General features: G+C 40.9%; 1 protein-coding gene across 6 annotated transcripts; it reads right to left on the reverse strand.

Moving 5' to 3' along the window:
• Positions 1–1587: 1587 nt before the first annotated feature.
• On the reverse strand, positions 1588–22114 carry Rfx (regulatory transcription factor Rfx). Of its 6 annotated transcripts, none has more exons than XM_089258044.1 (11): positions 21571–22114; positions 16211–16746; positions 15801–16134; positions 6424–6502; positions 6148–6361; positions 5886–6053; positions 5290–5754; positions 4920–5222; positions 4037–4351; positions 3605–3973; positions 1588–3536 (listed from the first exon to the last, which is right to left on the reverse strand). In XM_089258044.1, exons 2-11 carry the CDS (start codon positions 16484–16486, stop codon positions 3360–3362), a joined length of 2700 nt encoding a protein of 899 aa, XP_089114170.1. In that variant the 5' UTR covers positions 16487–16746; positions 21571–22114; the 3' UTR covers positions 1588–3359. The 6 variants fall into 6 exon arrangements, with proteins under 6 accessions (XP_089114170.1, XP_089114167.1, XP_089114158.1 ...); XM_089258041.1 differs by having other exon boundaries at positions 1588–3533; positions 15801–16143; XM_089258032.1 differs by having other exon boundaries at positions 15801–16143.
• Positions 22115–24709: the final 2595 nt, after the last annotated feature.

Genomic DNA, 24709 nt, shown 5'->3' on the forward strand with positions numbered 1-24709 from the left:
ACTGTACATAAAAATGGCATTTATAAGCATTTTTCAGCGAATTTTCCATATAAACATTTGTGTAGGTAATGTTGAAAACAACCATCCAAAACTTGCCGGTCCAGTATTCGTGTGACAGACGTTGGTAGAACAAGCTGCCAAATATAAATGTTATATACTATATACTATACAAGGTTATTAGAATTTGAATTCTCTAATTATACACAAATGTAGAGTCAATTAAATTTTAAAAATATATCATCATATTGCCCATGTATGTGTATGTAAATAATTTTCTTATGAAAGCAATGTATACTATTTTAGATGTAAATAAAATGTATGTTAATTATAATATAATGATATGCAACCAAAACAACCGCACAACATTGTAAGAATTCCAAACGAATTGTCAAAATTCTCCAATCGAAAAGACTTGAAATCACTTGAGAGCAAATCAACTGCCGAATATTCAGGACTCAGGACCTCAGATTTAAAATACAAAGTACAAACAGTTTTTAAGCTACCTGAAATAAGATCAAATACAATTGTCAATTAACTAAACGATAACAACGATTATCAAACAGTCAGCAGCACCAGTCAATGCGGTCGATTCCATTTAAACATACTTTCCTTTTTCAAGCCAATTCACACATACAGATACAATATTCATGCATACATTTTTGTTGTATTATTCATGATTTATTAGGACCTAAGATATTTTGTATTAGAGTTATAAATATTATATGTAATATATATATATATATAAATATCAAATCACTTTAAGAAAAATAAACAATTTTTGTATAGAGTTGTTAGAAAATCAATATGTACAACACAATTGAAACCAAAAAAAAAAAGAAAAAGAAACAAAATAATTGTAATGTAGTTGTTACTGTTATTCTTTTCAGAAATTCGAATATAGGCAACTAAAGGTATATGGTACTTATCTTTATAAAATTGTATTCGACATGTTTTTGTAATCAGCATGAATTTTGATGTATTTATATATAAGAAAAATATAGAGAGTTATATATATATGATTGAACACGAGCAACGTAATGACGGTTATTTCGACAAGCCTTCCAGTGGACTGCGGAAGGAATTAAGGAACTTACGGCCAACGTGTGGAGAGGGCATTTATACGCCTTAGCAAATCGTGATAATAGATAATATACAATTTAAAATAAAATTTAAATTTAAAAAAAAAGTAGCTCACTTATGTTTCTCAGTCTATCATATATGGCTGTTCTCGATTGTCCCATATGTAGATATTATCCATATTAATATTTTGATATTCATTATTATATCTATTAGATAAGTAAGTCAAAAGCTTATATCTGATGTAGTTTGAATTCTTTCTCTTTTATATCCCTTATTCAGACCGCCTAAGATGTTTACATGCATTCTATACCCTACAAAGCGAAAAGAGTATACGCGTATTCGTTTTGTGTAATGTCTGTTTTGCTGTGTGTTACTCCATATGTACTTATGTCTTTGTGTAGACTGAGATTTGGTATCTTCAGTGATGATATTGCCGGGAAATATTGTTTTAAATAAAAATAACAAACGTTAAATAATCTGCTCCCAAATAAACACAAAGTCAGTCGCTTTTTTTTCGTTGTTTTTTAGACATCTTTATTTTCACATTTATAAATAGGTAGATTCGATTTGAATTGATATTCCAATTATTATCGTTATATTTTGTTTCCTGTTTTACAACCAATAAAGCTCAAGAGTTCAGCTTAGTATTTGCAAATTGAGCAATGAATTTCGTAATATAATATTTCGTTATTATAAATATTGCTTTACTTGAGCAATCGAAATGGTTTGTGGTCCGATATTTGGTTTCTATAAAATCTGAGCCAAGCCAAATCGGACCGAGTTACAGCTTGTGGGTAAACTGAAGGACTTTGAGCTTCGCATTGTGCAGGGATATCTTAAATGTCAATCCTTAAAGATAGGTCACACAACACAATATTGGGAAACATATAGATTTTAAAATTTAGAGGGCGTTAGCACAAAAGGAATAATATGAATATACACGAATTTATGGCTCTCGAGCCTTATGTACCGAGAGTATTATATGCTTTAGGCTGCATGGGTTGTTTATGATTTTCCATATGGGGTACAACTCGGATCTTGCCGAGAGTAACATAAAATATTGATTCTTTCTTTTTTTGTGATCTCTTTCAATTCTTTCAGTTTAAGACTAGAGTTTCTTTGCATTTCACTTATATTGAACTAATCTAGTTGAATGGCTTACAAAAGGTTTTGTTGCTACAATAAATACCTAAAATGGCATAAAATACTTTGTTGGGTGCCTCTGTTAAAATATATCAATTTATATCATATATATATATATATACGTTCTTGTCTGTTTGTATATGCTTCAGGAATTACAATACAAATCCTCAGTTGCACTTTCAATATGTGTATGTATATGTATAAATAACTATTTATATTTGTATCTGAATAAATATGTGCTGGTATTCGGACACACACACATATGCACGCACATAGGTATATCGTAAAATGTTTCAGTGTTTCGGTCTCTTCAAATTAGTTATTCCTTTTTTTTCAAAGTTGAGTGTGTTGATATTTGCACATTTAAGGCCTGTTGTTCACATAGATTAAAATAGGTTTTACTTCTAGCATTGAGCAAGCCGTTTCAGCATGAGTTAAACTTTTCCTTAACTAGTCTATACAGTTTTCAATTGGTGCATTTGGTGGATCTTTACCTGTGCGTACCTACGTCTGTATACATAAATATATATAAATGTGTATGTGTGAGTGTATGTGCTTTTTGCATGTACGCGCCGAGCGCTATGCTGTACAATTGATCATTGAAACCAGACAAAACTGTTGTGACAATACGCCTTTCCTTAAGAGCTAACACAAGTATAGTATAGTAGTAGTTCAGTTAGACGCTACGTTCACAAATACTAATGCACATGTACTTACTAAACTAAAATGCATCTCGTGCGATTACATAAACAGATCATCAGACAAGGTCAACGCTGCAGGGGCATGACTAGCTTGCTGCTTGGACGGTTCTTCACTTGAATGCGGGGGCAATTCATCTTCATTATTTATGCATTTGCCTATACATATGTCTGACTGTACATATATGTACATACAGATATACACACATGTATACTTTAACTGATTACGTTAACAGCTGAGCAGAACTTAAGTTACAACCTAACAATACACGAATACATACATACACAGAAACATCCCGTTGACTATTAAATGCACAGGTGAAGTGAACTTTGCTTTGGGAGTCGTGCACATCGAATGGGTATAGCCGAATAATTTAGGTTAACACAAATTCTACAAATACAAATACTCTGTCGATTCGGGCGAGCAGGACTCATTTCTCATTCCTGCTTCAGGCGCTTGGCCTCGTTGCCCGCACTTGGGGCTCCTCCAGCGGCTGCGGCTGCTGCTGCTGCCACCACTGCCGGACCGCTGACCGAGCTGGCCGCTGTCTGCTGCTCCCCGTCGCTAGTTATGTAGGCGAACTGGCACTCGAACTCAAAGTCCATTTCCTTCTTCTGATCAAAGGTGGACAGTTAATAGATGGCACTCGCGTTAGTGGGTGCCTGGGCACCTAGGGGCTTACCATGCGCTCACAAATAACCGCAATGGCTGTCTTCTGCTGCGCCTCGGCGATCTTGTGCTCCACCAGGTAGAACATGTACTCGTCGAACAGCAGTCGAATCAGGTGAAAGCTGCCGAAGCTCGACGCGGACCGCAGCGTCAAGTCCCGTATGATCATGGAGCTGTAAAAGCTCCACTTGAGCAGAAACTGGCGGGCGGCACGTGCGTAACTCGGCTTCCCTGTGTACTCCTCCATCGCGGACTCGACGACCAGCTGCAGCCAACTGGCCCACTGCTCCAGTGAGCTCTGCTGCTGCAGGGCTGCCTTGAAGTCGCTCTCCAGACGTTGCACCACAGCCGGAGCACACTGACTCACCCAGGCGGCTTGCTCCTGCAATAGAATCAAATTAGTTTCCCTCTCATTTAGCCGTAAGGTTCAAGTTAGCCAACATACCTGCACATTGTGAAAGTCCACGCGATTCAGATCGTTGAGCATTTGGGATATCTGCGCACCATTCTGGAGAACGGCGCGTGCCGCCTGTGCCAGGTGATTCAGCGATGTGTAGCGACGCAGCGTCTGGCAAAATGCAGAAACGGCGCTAGTCTTGATCTGGGACAACTGTTCCGGCACGCCTATCATGCTCTCACACAGCCACAACTCCAGGTTCTTGGCGAAGTTGCGAATGGCCTGAGTCAGCGCGTTGGGTATCGAGCGCAAAACATCCGGTATTATAACGTCCACCGTGTTTTGATAGAATTGATAGTCCACCTGGTTGAAGAGGGAATTCAATTTTAGTTTGACATAACAAAAGTTCTTTTATGGAAGTTCTTATCACAAGGATGCTTTAGATCAAATATGGTATACTTATAAATAATTTTTAGCTCAGAAAGTGTTCTTTATATCCTTTATATCTACTTTATTTGTTAAATTTATATCTTGGCCTGTACCTCAGCATACGATACACCTCCAGTGATAGCACAATTTAGATCGCGTAAATATAATTATAGTATATGCTACTCTCGACCCCCTACTGATGATACAATTTAGATCATTTATCCCTGCTAATAAAAAATGTATATAATTTACCTGACCTGCCCTAGGACCTAGATACTATATCAGTCTATGATAATTGGAAATACTTTAGACTTTGTACTAATATTCTTTAGTCCTATCGAAACCATTTTCAAATGATGCTCTCCAATATATATATAATAGTGGGCTTATATTAGAGATCCTTTCTATGTTACATTCTGTTTCCATTATCTCTCTGATTTATATTAGCTCCCGTGTTGCCATAGCACAAACATTCGACATTCTCGGCATCCATTGTACTCACCTCGCGCACAAACTTTTGCACTTCTGCGCAGTGGCACAACAGATACAGCTTCGTCTTGCTCAAGTACTTCTCCTCCTCGCACTCGTCCAGATTGTTGTTGTCCGAGGTGCGCCAGAAATCGCGTAGCAAAAATTCGACAGTGCCAAACTCGAGATTGAGTACAGCATCCAAAAACGATTCGCAGTGCTCACGGTACAGCGCACGGAACGTGTCCACATCGTCCAGGGTGAGTTCGCTGTGAAAGCTGTGGCTCAGTTCGATGGGCGGAAATACGGGCATGGCGCCGGCACCGTCGCCAATATACTGGAATACAGAAGTAAGCATCCGAAATGAATAATCCGTTGAAATGGAAAGTTCCGGTAGAGCATACCTGTATGCAAGCCTCGTAGGTTTCCGGCTTGAAATTGTGCTTCTTGGCCCCGGCTGTGCGCTGACCCGAAGATGTGGACATGCCATTGCTGCCATTGGAGCTGCCCAGCTGGTTGGCATTGCTGCTGCTGACACTGGCGATGGCTCCATTGCCGTTGCCGTTGCCGTTGCCGTGGCCCGGCGATGCGCCGTATCCCTGCATAGATTTGTCCTCCATGGATTGATGGATTAGCAGCGAGCCGGGCTTGATGCGAATACCATAATAGTGGTACTTGGAGTTGCCGCGAGTGCCCAGGCGACGTGTGCGCAGGCCGGAGAACACGGAGCGTATTAGCTTGCCGAAGCTGGCTGCATTCACTGGCTCCAGCTTCTGCTCGTTGCAGTGCTGCATGTAGTGGTTGTACAGCGTGGACCGTGGCAGACTGACTCCGTCGGCCGTCTCGTAGTTGCGCGACAGCCACTTAATCTGCAATTGTGCGAGAGAGATGTTAGCAACGCTGCTATTGCTGCTGCCCCTCCTGCTCCTGCTCCCCCTGCTGCTGCTGCTGCTCCTGTTGCTGTTGGCGACAGGCGGAGCAAAAACGGACCCGTACTCACCGTTGCCGAGGCAATTTTATTGCTGGTGCCCATCGCACTCTGGTCACTGTCAGGCGACGCCCCATCGGCCCCGTTGCCGATGCTGCCGCCGCTGGCCGAGTTTGTGGTTGTTGTCGAGGTGGGCGTCTGGGGCGTGCTCTGCGCCTCCTGTATGTAGGCAACCTCATGCTGCAACCGTTAGTCAATGTCATACAGTGGCTCGATTGTTTTGGGTTTTGGGTTTTGGATTTTTCAATTTCATTTTCATTTTCACTTCACTCACCGACAGGCTGTGCGGCGAGTCCCGGCTGTGCGACTGCGAGGACCCATTCAACAGGAGGCTATCGTCCACGGGCACCAGGTACGGCAGCGTCGTCGAGTGTGCATTGCCAGAGCTGCCCGCCGACGTGGTCGTATAATTGCCCGTCGCCGCCGTGGTGGAGTAATACGTCTGGCCATTGCTCTGGTAGTCGCCCACCGGGCAGAACGGATATGTCCTGTGTGCAGGCGAAACGTTACACTTGCGGATCGAGCGGTGGAATTAGGAGGATGAACTTACATTTGGGTCTGGCTGGAGTTGCTGTGGTACAGCTCCGAGTCCACATATTGCACTTGATAATTTTGTTCTTGTCCGGAAACTGAAAATGATATGATTGCAAATGATTTGAGCATTAAGGACAAGACACTTGATGGACGTGTTATAGTATTAACGTGTACTTTCATTAAAATAAAGATTTACTTCCGGTGCAAATAACCCGAAAAATACGATGGATCCCAAGACTTAAGAGAGTAAAGGAAAACGCCGCCGGGACCAGCAACGCATAGTCCACAAATGCTTATTTTTTATGGATAATTTCAATCGATTTCGGATGCTTACTTTATTTAGCATCTTATTTTTAACCGTTTATAAATGACTATATTTAACAAGGCATTGAAAATTCCAATCTTTGAATATAGATTTCAAGCGTTGGTACTTTTTCAATAAAAGGTATATTAATCCCAAATTCAGTTATAAACTGGTAAATACCTGAATTAACACCTGCTCAGTTTAGAGCGTAGTCTGCTCAAACTTGCGATGAGCTTTACTATTTGAAATTAATCTTTCATTGACTTGAATTTTTAATTTTAAACGGAGTCTTACGGTCATCATTATTCCCAGATGTATTTGTAAAAAACATTTTGTATTATTTTGAAGATATCCAAAATTCGCATCATACAAAATCAGGGTATTTATTAAGGGAACCTACACAGTGAATTTGTGTTTTTATCTTTTTTGGTATTCAGGTTACACTTAAAAAATTTATATTGATTAGTAATACAATTTTGGATGTAGAGTGTTGCAATTCATCATCACTTTAACATATACTATAGAATATGTACATCATCGATTGAAAATGGGCGCCAGAATGCGTCAAGTAACACAAATCGCAATTTCTTTACTCAAGTGTACACATTAAAATGCGGGCATTCGTTTTTTATTCAAGGAATCGCAATTGTCATTGAAATGTGTTTGGATTGTCAGCAGCTACTTTGGATATCGAGTTAGCACTTAGAAATCAAGCTGACGCTAAGTGGAGCTGATGTGAGTAACCGATCAGACGCTGAAAGGTCTTTTTCCGGTAAATAAAAGAATTTAATTTTTAAATATGCCTGGGAACACAATACATTTTTCATCGTTAAAAATTATTTTTCCTATTCTTGGTATATCCGACTATTGATTTCACACTTGTTTAAGTTGGCTAAGCGGATTTAGTATTCTTGACTTGAATTGCACAGCTTCAACTAACGTTTAATTGTTTAACAAATCTGATCAATTGTGGCTTTGTGCGTCTGTCTGAATTCTCTCAACTCTTAAATGGAGCTTGATCGGCGAACTCCATTGATAACATTTAGAGTTGGCACAATTAACATTTGACCTCACATTTCAAAGCACACATTCACAGTTCAGGAACTGTGGGACTGTGGATAGTTTGTCTTCGCCCACTGAATGTTTGCATTGCTCACAGTTCGAACATGTCTGACAGCAGATGCAGCTTTTCATTTACTTGAAAGTTGCCAGCATGGACAATGATGCATGAGCAAGACACTTGACACCTTTGTGCGATGGCCCGAGCTCCTTGGCACACAAACGCACACAGAGATACAACCGCACACACACACACATACACATACACACATGCACACAGACCGATGAGGACGTCAATTAAAAGCCATTGATAGGATTCGGGCGGCAAGTGTTGGCCATGCAAAATATTTACCACCGCAATAGGACAAGTTGTTGTGGCGTCGATGATGGTGGTGGTGGTACATGGCAGTAGATGCTGCTGACGGGCTGGAGGTCGCGGAGGAGGAGGCGGCAGCGGCGGCGGCGGCGGCACCTAATGCCGTGCAGCTGCTGTAGTTAACGGCGCTGGCGGTGGCCACGAACGTCTGGTGGTGGTGATGATGGTGGTGGTGGTGCAGTTGCAGCTGCAGCTGGGCGGCTGGCAGCGGCGCCGCCACTGGCAACTGTTGCTGGTGCTGCGGCAGCAACTGGTGGTGATGTTGCGCTAGCGTCTGCTGCTGCTGTTGCTGCTGATATTGGCTGTGGTTGTGGTGGTGCTGGGACTGGGACTGGGACTGGGACTGCAGTTTGCAGCGACACTTTTCCAGTAGATTCGTGTAGGCGGCGGCGCTGATCGGCGGCGGTGTCGTGATATCCAATTCGGGCAGAAGATGATGCTGATGGTGGAGTTGCTGCTGTTGCTGCTGCTGGTGTTGTTGCTGTTGCTGCTGCTGCTGCTGCTGATGCTGGTGTTGGTGTTGGTGCTGATGGTGCAGGTGTTGCTGCTGCTGTTGGTGACGCGTCTGGCACTCGAAGCCGAATCGCGAATGCATTCGTTTAGTTTTAATTCGAGTGGGCAGCTCGCAAATGAGTAAACTGTGGTGCCGAACGTGGGACGTGTGGTCAGGGAGCCTGAATCAGCTGCTGCAGCAGCAGTCACATGTCCGGAAGCGCAAGCAGACCGCTGACTGTAAGCCGAGATGCTGTCGACCGGTTGCTTTGGGCAACTGTTTCACAGAGACAACGAAAACTGAAAGTGAAATTCGGAAGATTCCCGCACAACTTTGCCGCTGCTGCTGCTGCCGCTGTTGCTGTTGCTGTTGCTGCTGCTGTGGCTGCTGCTATTAACAATGGTCGCGGTGGGTGGCCCCTGGCGATGTAATGGCGGTAGCAGGACGTGGCAACGCTGTGACGTAGCAACGGAGCAAGAGCAACCAGAACGTATGCACGGTAGAATTACAACTGAACTCGAAATCAAATGTTATCCTAGCAATATGCCTCCGAAAAATAATGATGCGATGGCGATGGCGATGACGGCGGCGGCGCAGCAACGAATTAAATTACAGCGGCGGTGGTGGCGGCGGTGCTCCTGGTGGTGGCATTGGCAGGGGTATTGCTGTTGCTGCTGATGCTGCTGATGTTGTAGTTGTTGTTGCTGTTGTTGTTGTTGTAGGCAATGTGGGCGGATGGGTGCTGTGCTGCCTGTTATGATTTGCGCCCAACCATCCTGTGGGCGGTTGGCAACCTGCAGAGCAGCATATCCTCGCCGTAGTCGCGTAGCAAATAATCCAACCCAAACCCCCAGTCATCATCGGGATTGGAGCTGGAGATGGCCGAAGCAGCGCTTTATTTTTCAAGCGGCGCCAGCTAATTCCGGGCTCAAAGTCGTATTTTCTGGGATCTGAACAAGTGTCGGCAGCAGCCCGAAGATGTGCCTGGTGCGAGCGAGATGCCAGATGCTGACTGGCAGTCGGCGTCAAGGCAACGCAGCCAATCATTCAGACGCTCTGCTGCCACCGTACGCCCACCACCCTATAGCAGCCGCACAGCCTGGTGGTTGCTAGGACATCAACCACTCGCTCTCTCTCTCACACTCTCACTCTCATTGTCGCTCTCTCTATCTGTCTTTTTCCACTCTCTTTCTCTCACTCTCTCATTTGCACACACACACACACTTACTCACACACACAGACACTCTCAGAGCTGCACACTTTCTCAGCAACCCCCAGCGGATGCTGCTGGCCAACCAAAACGGTTGCTGCCGGCACGCGTTTTCCTTATCCCTGGTTGGGGCAGTGGGTGGTCTGCTAGGCTGCTAGGCTGCTAGGCTGCTGGGCTGCCGTAGATGACACATATGCCTGCCACTTTGCCACCGCACACGCGTGCACACGCGGAATTTTACTCATCAATTTTCGTATCCGCAACGCTTCATTCATACAGTTTTTCCCGAATTGAAAAATATTTCAGATATTAATATTGCTGCTGCCTGAAATGCACATGCGTCCAGTCGTCCGCATTGTGGGTGTCCATTACATTGGCCTGTGTCTCTGTGGCTCCGTCAGCCATTACAGACCCTTCATGGTGTCCACACACACACACACACACTGAAAGCTCTATGTGTGAGCGCTAAGATGATTTGCTGCCGTTTTCGGCTTTAAGTCTGGCAAGCTTATTAAACATTCTTGAGCTTGGCACACACGAAATGACTTTGTGGTTTGGGCACGCATCAATTTTGAGCATTCAACTTTAAATAAAGTTGAGAAAAGTTTTCAAGCAATGTTCACATGGAGGGTAGCGAGTGAGGGGAACTATCGGAAATTTATCTTAGTATGTATTTCTACAGGTCCTATAGACAAATTCACATTTGTAGCATATACTATAATAATAAAGCATATAATAATAATAAAGCTTTTAGCTTGACAAAAGAAGTTGCAGTGTTTTTTCTTATTGTTGCGATACTCTGAACCTGTTGAAAATGGGAAATCAGGTAAATATTGTTTTCTTTTGTAAATATGTGTATATAGGGTCAAGCCATAAAAACAACAAGAAAACATAGTGCAACTACATTTAAAATTATACAGTTGCTGGAACGAATTGTGTTCTTTAACCGAGGGTCCACTTTATATATATATATATATATATATATATATATATATATATATATATATATATATACTCGATTTATTCCCTGTATATCTCTTTGAACACGACGATCTCAGACACTATAAGAACTATATACTTGGTAAAATTCTGTTAGTCCGAGTACAACACATGCACATCGAATTAGTTAAACTTAAAATCGATAACTATGACCATGTTACAGTTATCGATTAAAATCCTTATCAAAAAGTAATAAAATCATATTATAACTAATTATATTTATATAGGTTGGACTACAACATTTGATGTTTAAAAAAATTAATTATACACATATATAAACATATTTTATAAAATCTATAATTATATAGCTTAGTAGTTCAATTAAATTAAAGGTTATTATTTGTATTGTCGCAGTTTAGCCAACTTGACTTGCTGTGTTGCTGTATGTATGTTTACATATATGTACTTATATTTTATAATATATATTCCACCTAATATGGCAAAAACAACAACTCTTTTTATGCTCATACGATTGAAATATGTGCGATTTACTGAATAATTGACAATATTCTTTCCATTAGGCACAAATTTTAAAATATCTAGATTCATATTAAGCTAAGAAAACTAACTAATCAATGGCATTTTTGTCCAGCCTCCAACGAACAAAGTCGAAGAAGTTGATAACAAACATACCGAAAATGTCGAGTTGCTTTGTGTTTGGATTTTATCAATATCGAAAAAGTTCTTTTTGCCTGCAAATGAAAGTAAATTGCCTGGATAACCGACAAGTGCGGGATGTGTGCTTACGCTCCCAGCTTATCCGTGCATCTACTGCAGTCAAAGCAACAGCAGCAACAACAACAACGTCGAAAAGCATCAATTAACCTTTTGTAAACAAACTGCACCTTGCCAGGCCAAGGGTTCAGACACTTTGAATCTGGAGCACTTCAAATAAATGATCTGGCTTCCAAGATAGCCAGCGATTCCAGATAGACTCTTGCCTTGCGATTGATTGTGATCTGGAAATGTTGAGTGTTTACCCAATTAAAGGAAGCCCAGCATATGCTGATTTTCCCTCACTGTTTAGCCACATGCCCAGCTACTTGGCCTAGCTGCTCTACGTGGTTGGTCGGCTGGTAAGGACTGAATGTTGCAAGATATCATTTTTATTAGTTGTTGCCTTTATTAAATTTGAAGCTTTTCTGCATCGTCGGCTTGATGAGCACCACACTAAACCGAATCAATTGAAACATTCTCATTATAAAGCACAGCTGAGATGAGCGGGGGCGGCAGGCAGGGGCAGGCGCCTTTCATACAGCCTTCCAGCATTGTGTTTTGAAGCCTAGAGCTAAGTACACCTTAATTTGTCAAGCATGGCATGGAGTGCATCAAATCAAAGTCGAAGTCTGTATACTCTATATATGTAAGCAATTTACAGAGTGCATTCTGAATGAAATAAGCCAAGATCGAACTTTTGAAGACTATGATTGATAGAAAAATATACACATGTGGTATATAGATAGATGTACGCATGTATACATCATGTATATCAATAGTTGTACATCATCAATACATCACTTTGTGATATACATCATACATATGATACATACATATAGCTATACATCATTCATTGTTATATCGTGTATTGTTCGAGTTGGCATACTTCTTCCCATATTAATTAGCTGAGCTAAAAATATAAAGTTCCTCGACATACTCCACAGTTTAATCGAGTTATAATAATGATATATACGTGTTACAATATCATATTTATATAGATATATGCTGACAATTGGAATTGATGATAAAGTGAGTATTCCCATTTAGAGGGCATAAGTAGTGGGCTCGCCTTAATACACAGCGGGCGGCTATTAATGCTTTGACGAGTGAGGGTTCCCCTCGCTTCTGTCATGCTGTCCTCCTGTTCGCCCATTCCACTTCCGATTTTCATCCCACCTCAATTTGTTGTGATTACTTGCCGTGTTTGTTGTCAGTTCCACTGGTGGTGGTAATTTGTGCTAATAAAATCAAGTATCATGGACAAACAGTTCTAGTTTGTAGTAGTTTACCTTCGCTTCCCCCTCCGTATCTCGCTCTCTCTCTCTCTTACTCTGGCGCTGATCCTGCCCTATAGATAATGCTCACCAAGTGTAATCTCGATTAATTCATTGTGTAGCGCTGAAGTGGAATATAATAATTATGTGTGTACGTGTGTCCGTCCGCCCGTGTCTCTGTGCGCCCGTGTATAGGGTATCACTGCCAATCCGCTCCCTTTGTAATACACACAGCTGCACTTTGCCACACTTTTTGCTACAATCTGTGCTGCACGTGCCGCAACTGGTGCTGCGAGTCCTGTTGCTAGGACTGCTCCTGCACAGGTAGGACATCATCATCCGCAACGGGGTGAATCCATCCGTCCATCCGTCTTCCTATCCGCCTGCCGGTGTGTGTCTGCCCTAGTATCTGTTCGCCTCTTATTACCCGCTCATCTCTGCGCGTTTCAGTTTTCAAATTAAGTCGCTTTAATTGTGATATCAGGCAAACGTTTAAAATGCACAGGGACTTAGCTGGTTCACTGTTTTGCTGTGCTCTCTCTCCTGCCCCGCCCCTCTCCTCGGGGACGACATGCTGATCCTGTGATTATGTTTGTTTACAAAGGCGCGACTTTTGCCGTTTGTTGTTTGTTCGCTGGTTTCCCTTTGATTTCCCGCGACTCGTCAAGTGCGAGCGAACGCGTTAAGGCCGCCGCCAGCGCTTGCAACGCGTTTTTTCGCTCCTGCACGGTAAGCCTTGCGATTGGCGCTTTTTTGTTTTTTGCCCTTACCAACTGCATTAATTAATATAAAACACTGAAAACCTCTTTGCATACATTTTTTCACGAAAACTTTCATAATGCGATATTTATCATTATTATTTATTTACCTTTGCATTCGCTGCAAAAAGCTTCAATAGGCGAATATTGCCCAGAGTGAAATACCAAAATATCCCTTTATCAAATTAATAATAGGATATTTGATCGATTATTGCAAATATGCGCAACATACGTTGGCTTGATTTAATGTGATTATGACATTTTCAATACTGATATGCTCAAATATCTTGACCATAGCTTGTATAGTCAACAGCCAATTTTGAGCTAAATTTAAGGATATATTTATTATCGTTAAAATAATATATATCATACAATTATTTCGAGAATTTCCTTTTCTACTTTGTTGATTTTACTTTGGCTTAGACTGTTTTGAGCATATGAACGCTTTAAAGTACCCAGAATTGGTTTCTAGATATTTACTCCAAGAATATAATGATATATGGATTATGGTCAGGGTGTTGTTGTTACTGTCCCTTTACTTATTTCTTTTCTTTTTTCACTCTTTTCACTCAACTTTTTATGGCTGAATTCTCTATTAATTATATTATTATTTCTCTTTGTTTATTATTTGATTTATTTTTAATAATATTTTTTAAAACTATTATTTATTTAAAATTATGTTTTGAGTAAGAGTTCACGCATTCTAATTGTATTATGGGTCAATAAATATACCCTAATTGGATGTGGTATTTATATTATTTTTATTTAGGCTAGCCACGTTTTAGATTTAACTTTTTACTGACGCTCGTTATGCTTACGTACTTAAAAAATATCGACGTTTGCGCTATTAAAAAACTATAAGTAGGTATTTACTTATATTTTTGGAAACAATTAAAGTAAGTGTTTCCCTAGACTTGGATTAACACAACTAGACAATGTATAGTACTCGATTAACATTTGCAAGCCCCTAATGAGACCACCTAAATAAATATACATACTTCATACTAAATACTTCAAAATATATTACTAAAACTGATATTATTGTATCCGTATATACATTTGTGTATTAAAGATATATACCATTATATATATAATGAATAAAAATTGATGAAAAGCATATCGAAAAGTTTAAAGTCTAGCTATAAAAAATATAATAAAACAAGTAAGAAAGCTCTAGTCGAGACTGCTCGACTACGAGATCCCCTGAACCCTACAAGGAACTGATATTTCAATTATAATTAGCACACACACACACGTACACACACACACACACACATACAAACAAATACACGCCCACACATAAACATACAAACAAACACACGCACACACACACACGCATATACAGGCGATTGCGCTTGGGTTGCGCTGCTGTGTGGCAATATTATGAGAACTTACTTGTTGAATAATTTGATTTCTAGACGTACGATCGTGATGAAACTTTCAAAACATAGTTATAATGTTTAAATGTATGTGTATGCCGAAGGACAAGTCTCTAGTATTTGATATACGACTTTTACAAAGATGAGGGTGAGGGGATGGATTTAGGGGTGGGGGGTAAATTTTAACATAAACCGAAATTGTCTAAAATATATCTTAATATACATTTTAAATTTGGAGACTCTAGCTTGAAAGATGTAGGAGATATAATTTTTTAACTGATCTTCGATAAGGTTTTTTATCGATAAAAAAGTATCGGAATGAGTTATCGTTTTTTAGTGATAAACTCGATCTGCGCGTGATATATACGGACATTTTAAAAAAAGTTGAAGTCTCTAGCTCTTATATCTTCTGAAATCGACGCGTTCAAACATACGGACGGACGGACGGACGGACGGACGGACGGACGGACGGACAGACAGACGGACAGGGCTAAATCAACTCAGCTCGTCGCCCTGATCAAGAATATATATACTTTGTGGGGTCTGCCACGCCTCCTTCTGCCTGTTACATACTTTTAACAAAACCATTATACCCTGATTTCCCATTTTCAATGGGTTCAGGGTATAAAAAAAATATATATAAAATTTAATGAATGAATAATAAATAAACAAAGAGCTGCTTAAAATGACAAATGTGTTGCTCTAGAATATAAAATTTTGCAATGTAAATCTGAAATGATTTTAGTTGTATCCCTCTTAAAGTCCCTTGTGTATTATGTTGAATGAAAAACAAAAAAATGTAATAAAATTTGACTGGAACTCACCGGTCACCGTAATGAATGGCGTGCCCTCGTCGTCCTCGGTGGCCTGCACCACGGTCAACTGGCCGTTGGCCACTTGTTGGGCCAGGTCGACGCCGCTCTTGATGGTGCTGAGGCCAGGCAGAGTGTGGATGGTGGTCGTCGTGCTGTTGGTTGGGCCCGTTGCGTTGGCATCGCTGCTGCTGACGCTGTTCACGGCGTGGACGTGGGCATGCAGGTGGGCCTCCTGGCTGGAGTCGCTGGTGTCCATGGGCAGCACAACGCGTATGACCTCCAGCTGATCAGCGGCCGTCGTGGCGTCATCCTCAATGCCGTCACTCAGTTTCTTTTGCAGGAGCTGGCAATTCTGCAACAAGGACAGAATCAATGAAAGCCTTGCCAAATTGCAGATGCAATGTGAAATTGACGGCAACCTGTGTCATGACGTCCTCCAGTGTGGCAGCCACAACCACCCCATCCTCGGTGCAGAACTCGAACTCCTCGGCATGAGCTGTCGGTGTTACGGGCGTTCTTGGCTCAATTGTTAGGACATCGCCAGTGGTTTTGGCCACAAGTTGCTGCTGCTGCTGCTGCTGCTGGTGGTGGTGGTGTTCCTTGGGATCTGTTTGGCTGGCATCGACTGTGGCACCCTCAACGGCAGCGCTCGTCGTGATGATGAATTGACGCTGGGTGGCCAGGCGTGTGCTCATCTCATTTGCTAATTGCTCTACAATCTAATCTCTAATTTATGTCCCTACGTTACGCTTAGGTGTCGGCGCCCTACAAGTCGCTTGATTAAGTTCAAAGGCCAGATTGTTGCACTTTCGATGCGAAATTCGTTGACTAGTTTGTTGTTGTTCTCTCTCACTCTCACTCTCACTCTTACTCTCACTCTGACTCTCTCCTGCTCTCTATCGGTTTAAGGCAATTGCGGTGCTTAAATGTATTTAGTTGCTTAAGTTCCTAGCAGCTGCAATGAAAGTAAAAGTTTATTTTATTATTTATAAGGCTGCAAAGACTAAAAATAAATTCGCCAAATTTATAAATTCAATCTGCCCCTCCATCCCAAGGCGATAGCCATAGAAATGCCTCCTACTTTATGATATACGAGTGTTACATGCATTTCGATTTGTTGTTGTTGTTGCTGTTGTTGGTATTTGTGATATTTCCACTTGATGTCTTTGTTGCTAGCCTACACGCTTTTTTGGGGGTTGACTGCTTCCGATGGGGCGTTGCTATGAAATTAAACATTTCACAGGTATTTTCTTCATACTTTGATTCGCTGCTCGTTGCTTTGCTTTGTTCTCTGCGGCAGCAGCAGCAGCAGCCCACATGGAGCAGCAATTTTCCTTTAGCCTTTGTTGTACTTTAGTACGACGCCATTTTGTTTTCTTTCCCAGCAGGTTTTCTTTTCGTGGCATCATTTAGGCGCTAAATATAATTTAAGTAGCATACATCTGAATGTACACATATATGAAGTAGGTGTGTGTGTGTATGTGGGAGGCATGAACTAATTAAAAAGTGCTTCGATAGCTCTTAAGCTTTTCACTGAAATCATTTTTAGTACTCACATGCTCACATGGAGAGAATCTGGGAATCTTATACTTTCTTCTGAACTTCTATATATTTTCTTGTTATTGGCTCTAAAGGACATCTCTAAAATGCGTTTTGCTTCAATCCTTAACTGGTGAGAGATTCTGAAGCTCTAGCCTATTTGAAACTTTCGCCATAAGAAAATGGAGTATCCTAACAGCAGAACATTGATAAAGTATAGAAACCTTATATATAATATGGATGTACAGGTACTTATAATATTAATAAAATAAGAATAAAATAAATTAAATTCCATATAGAGTGAGGGAATACAACCTACCGAACTTCCGCAATATTATAATAAACGTACATATTATGATGGCATACACAACGGGCTAAGCTAGGTTATTACATTTCACATGACTATGGGAGTGAGAGAGTTAAAAACGTTTTAAATTGTATTTGACTTGATTGAGTATCAATATTAAAATCAGTTTGAAAACTAAACATTCAACTTGGAGTCCGCTCCGCATCAAATGACTTTTCTATTACTTATCAAGTATTAAACGAGATTTCTGAAATGAAATTAAACTTTTGACTTTCTCATTTAATATTAATATTATTAATATTATTTCCATTTCCAGTATAAACACTTTATTCGGCTTTTGCAAATCAAATAATAATCACTGATTCGTTCACATTCATTCAGATTCACTGCAAAAGTAAATGCATTGGCTTAACACTGCAATCTTATTCATATAGATACTTTAATCTATTTGCTATTTGAATTCAAAGTTGAGCAATTCCATCTCTGTCACTGCACAACCTCCGCCAACTGCACTTATGAATTTCTCACACTGGATCAAACTCTTCGGGATGTCTTAATGCTTTCCCTTTGGCCCGCAACTGTTCACTGGGCAACCGGTTCAATGTAAATAATATTTGCCGAAAGCCCGCTGGCAACCGACCAACCCAACCCGGCCCAGTCCCTAGAAAGTATCCATCCAGACAGCAGATGGCAGTTGGGATTGGAGCAAAGACTGGAACTTTAACTGGAACTGGCACAGGCACTGGCTATGGGAGCGCGTAGTCAAGCAAATGAGATGTAGTTCGGGCAACACGACGACCCGGCATGCGTCATAGAGTCGAACTTCAAGCCGTCCGTCCACGTTGTTGTTTATAAACAATAAACGAAGCCAGCGGCGATTGCGCGTCGCTTAATGTGCAGGGGCGGCTTTGGTTAGAGGGTTAACGCTTCGCCCCCAGCGGAAGTGCAAGGTGCTTTGCATTAGTTCACAAATCAAATGGTAAAACCACGCGGACAACTTCATAAATTTGACGTGTGAAAAATGCAACATGAAAATACACACACACACACACACGCACATGCACATGCACATACACAGACACTAACACTCACAGGAATCACTAAGGACGCGCCACGGCAAATTATTGATCAAATAAGTTTGGGATTTTTGTTGTTCCCTTTGGTCTGTTGTTATTGTTTGGCTTTTGCTGCTGTTTGGTTCATTTCGCTTACTTGCAAGACCATAAAACACTTTGGCTCAGTTCGATTGAGGACCCATACGTGGGATCTGGCACTGGTCGATGATGTTGCTCCTCTATTGATGTTGTTGCTATTGCTGGCGCCGCTCACTGTGCTTGCTGTGCGAGCGTGAATGTGCAACTACAACACGAAACTTGTTCAGGCTGCTATTGTTGTTGACCACCTGCCACCTGCCGCCTGCCGCCTGCCGCTGCTGGCTGGAGTGCTCAAGTGCCGCCGACGGGGCGTAGGGGTAGTTAATTGGTAATAGAGTTGGTCAATACACTCCTCCGTTTGCCATTGCTGCCGGTGGTGTCTAGCGCACGCACTCAATCGGCTGCGCGAGCGAGACGGAAATGCATTTTGGGCATTGGCCCAAACGAGAACTGCAGTTGCACTGGCAGCAGCCGTCCCAGCGCCAGTGGCAGGACACTTTCTGCCCCGAAGCCTCTAACACCCTCTCGGCAATGCATTTGCATCTAGATCCCATGTAGCCGGCACATGTCGGCAGCTGTGCCGGCAGTTGCTGACGCAGTAAGCGTGACGCTTTTACCAAAGAGACAAACATTTGTTTATTTCTGTAAGGGTTTTCGACCGGGTTGCACGGCGAGTGCACGGCACAGGACGAGCTTAAATGCATATGTATGCATATATGTATAGATGTGTGTGTGTGTGTAGGTAGAACATACACAAATATTTGGTCTTCAGCAGATGCCACTTGAAGCAATTCAATGCAAGTGGAATGATTGAACAGCAACAAAATCGGTCTTTGTTTAGTTGAAGAGAGAGTTCCTATAATACGTAAGATTCCTAACAATACACGTTCCATGCATAAATAGATAGACAATATTTACACAAATTCTTAATTTGAAATCAATTTATTTGGGAATAAGAGATATTTTTAATACGGACTAATTTTTTTTAAAGCTTGAGATTTCATATATACTAAAAACAAACTGGATTTAACTGGAACTTATTTTAGGACTACATTTTGTGAATTCGTACCATTGACTAGATAATTTATGTATTTGATATCTATTCTATAAACTGAACTTAAAATAGGGGTATATCGGAAGCAAGAATGAATGCATTAGCTGAGGCGGTTACATACATTTTCACAAAACCTTTGTACCGTCAACTTCCATTTCACTGGGCTGTGGAAATTACAAAGGAGGTCAAGGTTCCACCCCAAGCCATGAATCAAAACTTAAGATGAGAGGTTATGACAAGATAACGAAATTCAGATTTAAGCGATAATATGTTTATGAATAAATGAAGAGCAAAGCCAGAATCAATCAAATTAAGTTGAATAGATAAATCAAAAGAGAGAAGGGTGAAATATTCTTTTAGAAATATTTAGTTATAAGCAGTTAATATATAATGGAAATAGGATATTTATATTACGATTAGGATTTTTTATAGAATATTTTGGAATAAAGTCACAATTCCAATACAATCTGCATTGAAACTGAAATCTCCTTTATCCCTTAACAATCTTTAATTATTTTGTTACGATATATATCAAATATTTGAGCAAATGGATAATGCCATTCTAGCTACGTTTTAGTTGACACAAAAAAAGGGATTTGCTTAAAATGGCAATTCCATTCCAAACCTCTTTTCATTATCATTTATTAATTAATACATTCTAAAGATATGATTTCGCCTCTAAAGCAGCTCAATCTCCAATGGCTAGCGTCTTTTTGTTTGCTTAACTCGAAACTTGAGCAAATTAATTGTGATTTGAAAGCAAAGGGAGCTGAAAATGCGGTCAAGTGAGAAAATTGAAATGCAATCAGCAATCGAGCTGTGGTTGAGCTCTGCAGCATTTTCCCACTGCTCCAATGGGTGTTTAATCAAATATGTTATATGCGCATTAATTGAAATGGCAAAAGACAAGTTGTTCACCTGAGCAGCGATACTTGCGGTTTGCAATTATACCAGTTCAGAGCACTTCGGGTCGAATGTCGCCAATAATGAGAATGATGAGAATTATGGGAGTTATTGACAGCCATCAGCAAAGCCATCAAATCATCAGATGCGCTGACAGTTATTAGGCGAACGTTCGCCTGGCATGTGCTGACCCCGCCCTCGCTACCCGTACCCGTCGCTGCCCTCGTCCAGGCAAGCGCGGCGAGGCAGCAAAGCGGAAATGTGCAGCGAGATACTTGTTCTACACCTGGTGCGGTCGCTCGGTCGGCTGTGCAACCGGGCATGGCAGCCGTAAGAGTATCGCACACGCCACTGGGATGCGAAGGTGCACGCGGGTGGCTGTGCCACGCATAGCACATACATATCCTGCCACAAAATGTTACCTGGATATGTACATTCTGGGGGTTGGTTGGCCGCTCGGCTGGCTGTCTGGTTGGTTGGTTGGTTGGTTTGCTGGTGGCCGTGGCCAGGACTCGACTTAATTGCCTCTAAACATTAAGCCCTACAAAAATGGTTTGCGCTGCAAAAGTTTAAAGTCGGAAAACTCGAGCTCAAAGTGTGGGAGCGTAATTTTCTCATTTTCCCGTTCAATGAAAACTCATTTGCAAATCCTCGTAATGCTTGGAAAAATGGAAAAAGTTATATGCTGTTTGATCTTTGACTCTCCGAAAGTTTTTTCATTTCCACATAATTGTGACATTTGTCCAGTGGAATGGAAAGTGGAGCGGGGGCGGAGCGGAGGCGGTCACTTAAATTAGTCCAATGGATTTTTCTAGTACTCACCATATCAAATGCGTAATATCATCCTGCACACTTGTCAGTATCCTGGACATTAGATTGCATTTTCAAATCAAATTTTTTGCACTTTTTTGTACATTTTATTTTCGTTGAATTTTTGTGGAAATTAGAAATATATATAAGTTAGCGCTGCTTCATTGCGCGATATCCTTCATTTGGTATAAAAATCAGACCGGAAGGAAGTGTGGAGCTCATACACACATATTCACACACACACATACCCACGATCGACCGTGCTGCGACGTAACTTGTTGTGTTTGCGTTTTTCGTTTCCTTGGCAACAAAAGGGGACAACAACAAACAAAGTGATGGCATTTTATTGGCAAAAAGGCCGCGTTGCTTTTCAAATAAAACGATTATCGGCTTAACACATATTGTTGGGTATGCGTGAGTATTGCACATGCGATTTTAAATTAATATTCTAAGACTATTGCACGAATTTAAAAAGAATTTACGAAAATTTCGGTAAAATTGCCTGACTAAATGGTGAGCAGCTGACTCGGCATTGTGCAGTGCTGGTAAACGGCCAAGTCGCAGCTGCAAATTGAATAGTGTTTCGACTGTCTGGCAGCGCTGCAGCAGGGTTTGTACTGCTGTTGCCATTCGCATGTATTCGTCAACGATTTGAATTTGGCGGCAAAGCTATACGCAATGTAAGTGCCGTCTAATGGGATTATTCATCTAATCGAATACATTTTAATTAAGCAAATAGTTTTATACATTTCTTTGGCAAGCATTAATATGAATGCCAAATTGTTACTTTTATGTTTCTTGTTTGCTTTCCTCTTGACGCGCCAGAATTGTTTGCAATTTGCTGCACATTACATACCTGTTAATTAATTTGTTGCGATTCGCAATTTTAACACTTGACTGGCATAACAGCAAAACCAATTAACGCTCAAATAAGGCAATGTCTCCCCAATGCATTGCACACACACACACAGCCACATACATATCTAGACGATTGCAGTTATTGAATATGTATATAGAAATTGGTTATTTATGTACATATTCACATTTACATATTCATGCATATACATACACATTCCTGTTCAATGCTGTTCGTCTAGTTTCGCTCAATTAGCCAGCCGGCAAGTCTCTGAGCCCTCGCACACGTGTTGCACATTAGCAGGCGAGTTCGCTGGTTCGCGTCCGCAAGTACAGCTGAACTTTAGACGTAGTCGTATAAATCTATGTGTCTGTGTGTGAGTGTGGAAATTTGTATTCTACATGCAGAATTGAATTATTAATAACAATTGTGGTCAATTTTCAGTTTTATGAGTTTTGTTGTTTTGTTACACATTTTTGAATTAATTTTTTTTTTTTTTTTTCGTTTTCTTCGATTCTGTATGACGCATTTTCTGGTATTTTATTGAGTTCTGTTGTTGGCAACCGCAGGGGCACACCCTCGAAACTGGTGCCAGTTGCACCGCACGTATGCCTCAATGAATTTCCGTTAGCATACGAAAAGTGCGTCACAGTATATATAGATATATTTATTGCGGTATATATACACACATATGTATATATGTTTGTACTAAGATACGAATCATACGTAACGGGGCCGATGTATGTAACTATCATGACAAATACTGGCAGAGACACCATTGGCACATTGCCATTGTGGCTCTGGACTCGTTCGCGGCTTTGGATTGGCATAACAATGTCTTTGGGATTACACCCAGGGCACCCCGGTCAGCCCAGGCACCCCCGGCGTATGCGTAACAGGAAGAGTCGTCTACATTAGCGAATCTTTAAACGTGCATATGGTTCCCTTAGGGCAATTCCGGCCATGGTCAGGGTAGCTCAGCCCTAAAATCCGCATGCAAATTAAATTCAATCAGATGCCAGTACGTGTATCAGTGTGTGTGTGAGTGTATATATGTTTTTCTACATTTATTACAATCGACATCAAAACAAAAGTCCAAAGCTGCGGCGTCACCTTGTCGCCAGAGTAGCTGGCCTGATAGGAAATCCAAAACCCGCTTTATCTGGTTTATCAAACGGCTACAGCATTTAAATGCAAAACGTGTAACTCGGCTTGTAACTTTTACATAAGCTGCGAGCGCAGCGAAAATAGAACTCGAGAACGTAAACAAATACGAAATGCTTCGACATCAAATGAAATTCAAATAATACAGCAACAGCAAACAAATCAAATACTAAAGAAAAACCGTTGTGGTTGACTGGCTAAAATATACCTAGCAAAATATAATAAAAACATACATACAAGTTGGATAGAGAGAGAGAGAGAGAGAGAGAGAGAGAGGGTAAGATAACGATAATACAGAGAAAAGAAAGAGAGGGAGAGAGAAACCATGGAAATCATGGAAGTCTTTAAATTTCGTTATACGTTTTTGGTTCAACCTAAGTTTTACATTTGAATGAATATTATTTATTTTTGAGCTATTATTAATATTATTTATTTTTATAATTTCAAAGAATTTTATCTCAGGCTAAAAAAACACCTTTCCATAGCAAATATACCCGATTGCAACTATCCCTATTAAATACACGAGCCGCACGAGGCAAACCTGTCTATATATATATCCACACACACAGACATACACACAGATGTATGAGTATGTCGTGGAATGCATCTACGTTTTATGAATGCTGCAATTTTGTGTTTGCCACACATCTTCCACTTAAAAATGGTCGCTATATATATTGTGTGTGTGTGTGTGTGTGTGTGTGTGTGTGTGTGTGTGTGTGTGTGTGTGTGTGTGTGTGTGTGTGTGTGTGTGTGTGTGTGTGTGTGTGTGTGTGTGTGTGTGTGTATGCGTGTATGTATGTACGTGTGTGTTTTCTATTCTCTATTTGTTCAGCTGCGGCCACACGTGTCGCGGTTGGCCATTTACTTACATATTTATTTATTTATGTATATATATATGTATATATATTTTTAATTGAAGTATTTTTCTCGACTTGCTTCAGCACAGAAAACTATTTATTTACAAGCGAGCATTAACAGGCATTTTGCGGCTCAAGCTGTTTAAATAACTTTATTAAAACATAATAATTAAAGAAATTAAAAGTTTATGATCAACTCAACTTATAAATTTGGAATTTTTATACCCTGAACCCATTGAAAATGGGAAATTAGAGTATAATGGTTTCGTTA

Source organism: Drosophila navojoa, chromosome 2 (assembly GCF_054131105.1).
Source record: "Drosophila navojoa isolate 15081-1374.11 chromosome 2, UAZ_NAV_1.0, whole genome shotgun sequence".
Lineage (NCBI taxonomy): Eukaryota > Metazoa > Arthropoda > Insecta > Diptera > Drosophilidae > Drosophila > Drosophila navojoa.

Bases quoted from the DNA above. Each gene is read 5' to 3' on its own strand.
- Rfx (XM_089258032.1), bottom strand. From the start codon at position 16,486: ATGAGCACACGCCTGGCCACCCAGCGTCAATTCATCATCACGACGAGC. The intron at 6,503-15,800 runs GTGAGTTCCAGT...TATCATTTTCAG, and splicing joins GCCATTCATTACGGTGACCG to TTTCCGGACAAGAACAAAAT. The intron at 5,755-5,885 runs GTGAGTACGGGT...GCACAATTGCAG, and splicing joins ATAAAATTGCCTCGGCAACG to ATTAAGTGGCTGTCGCGCAA.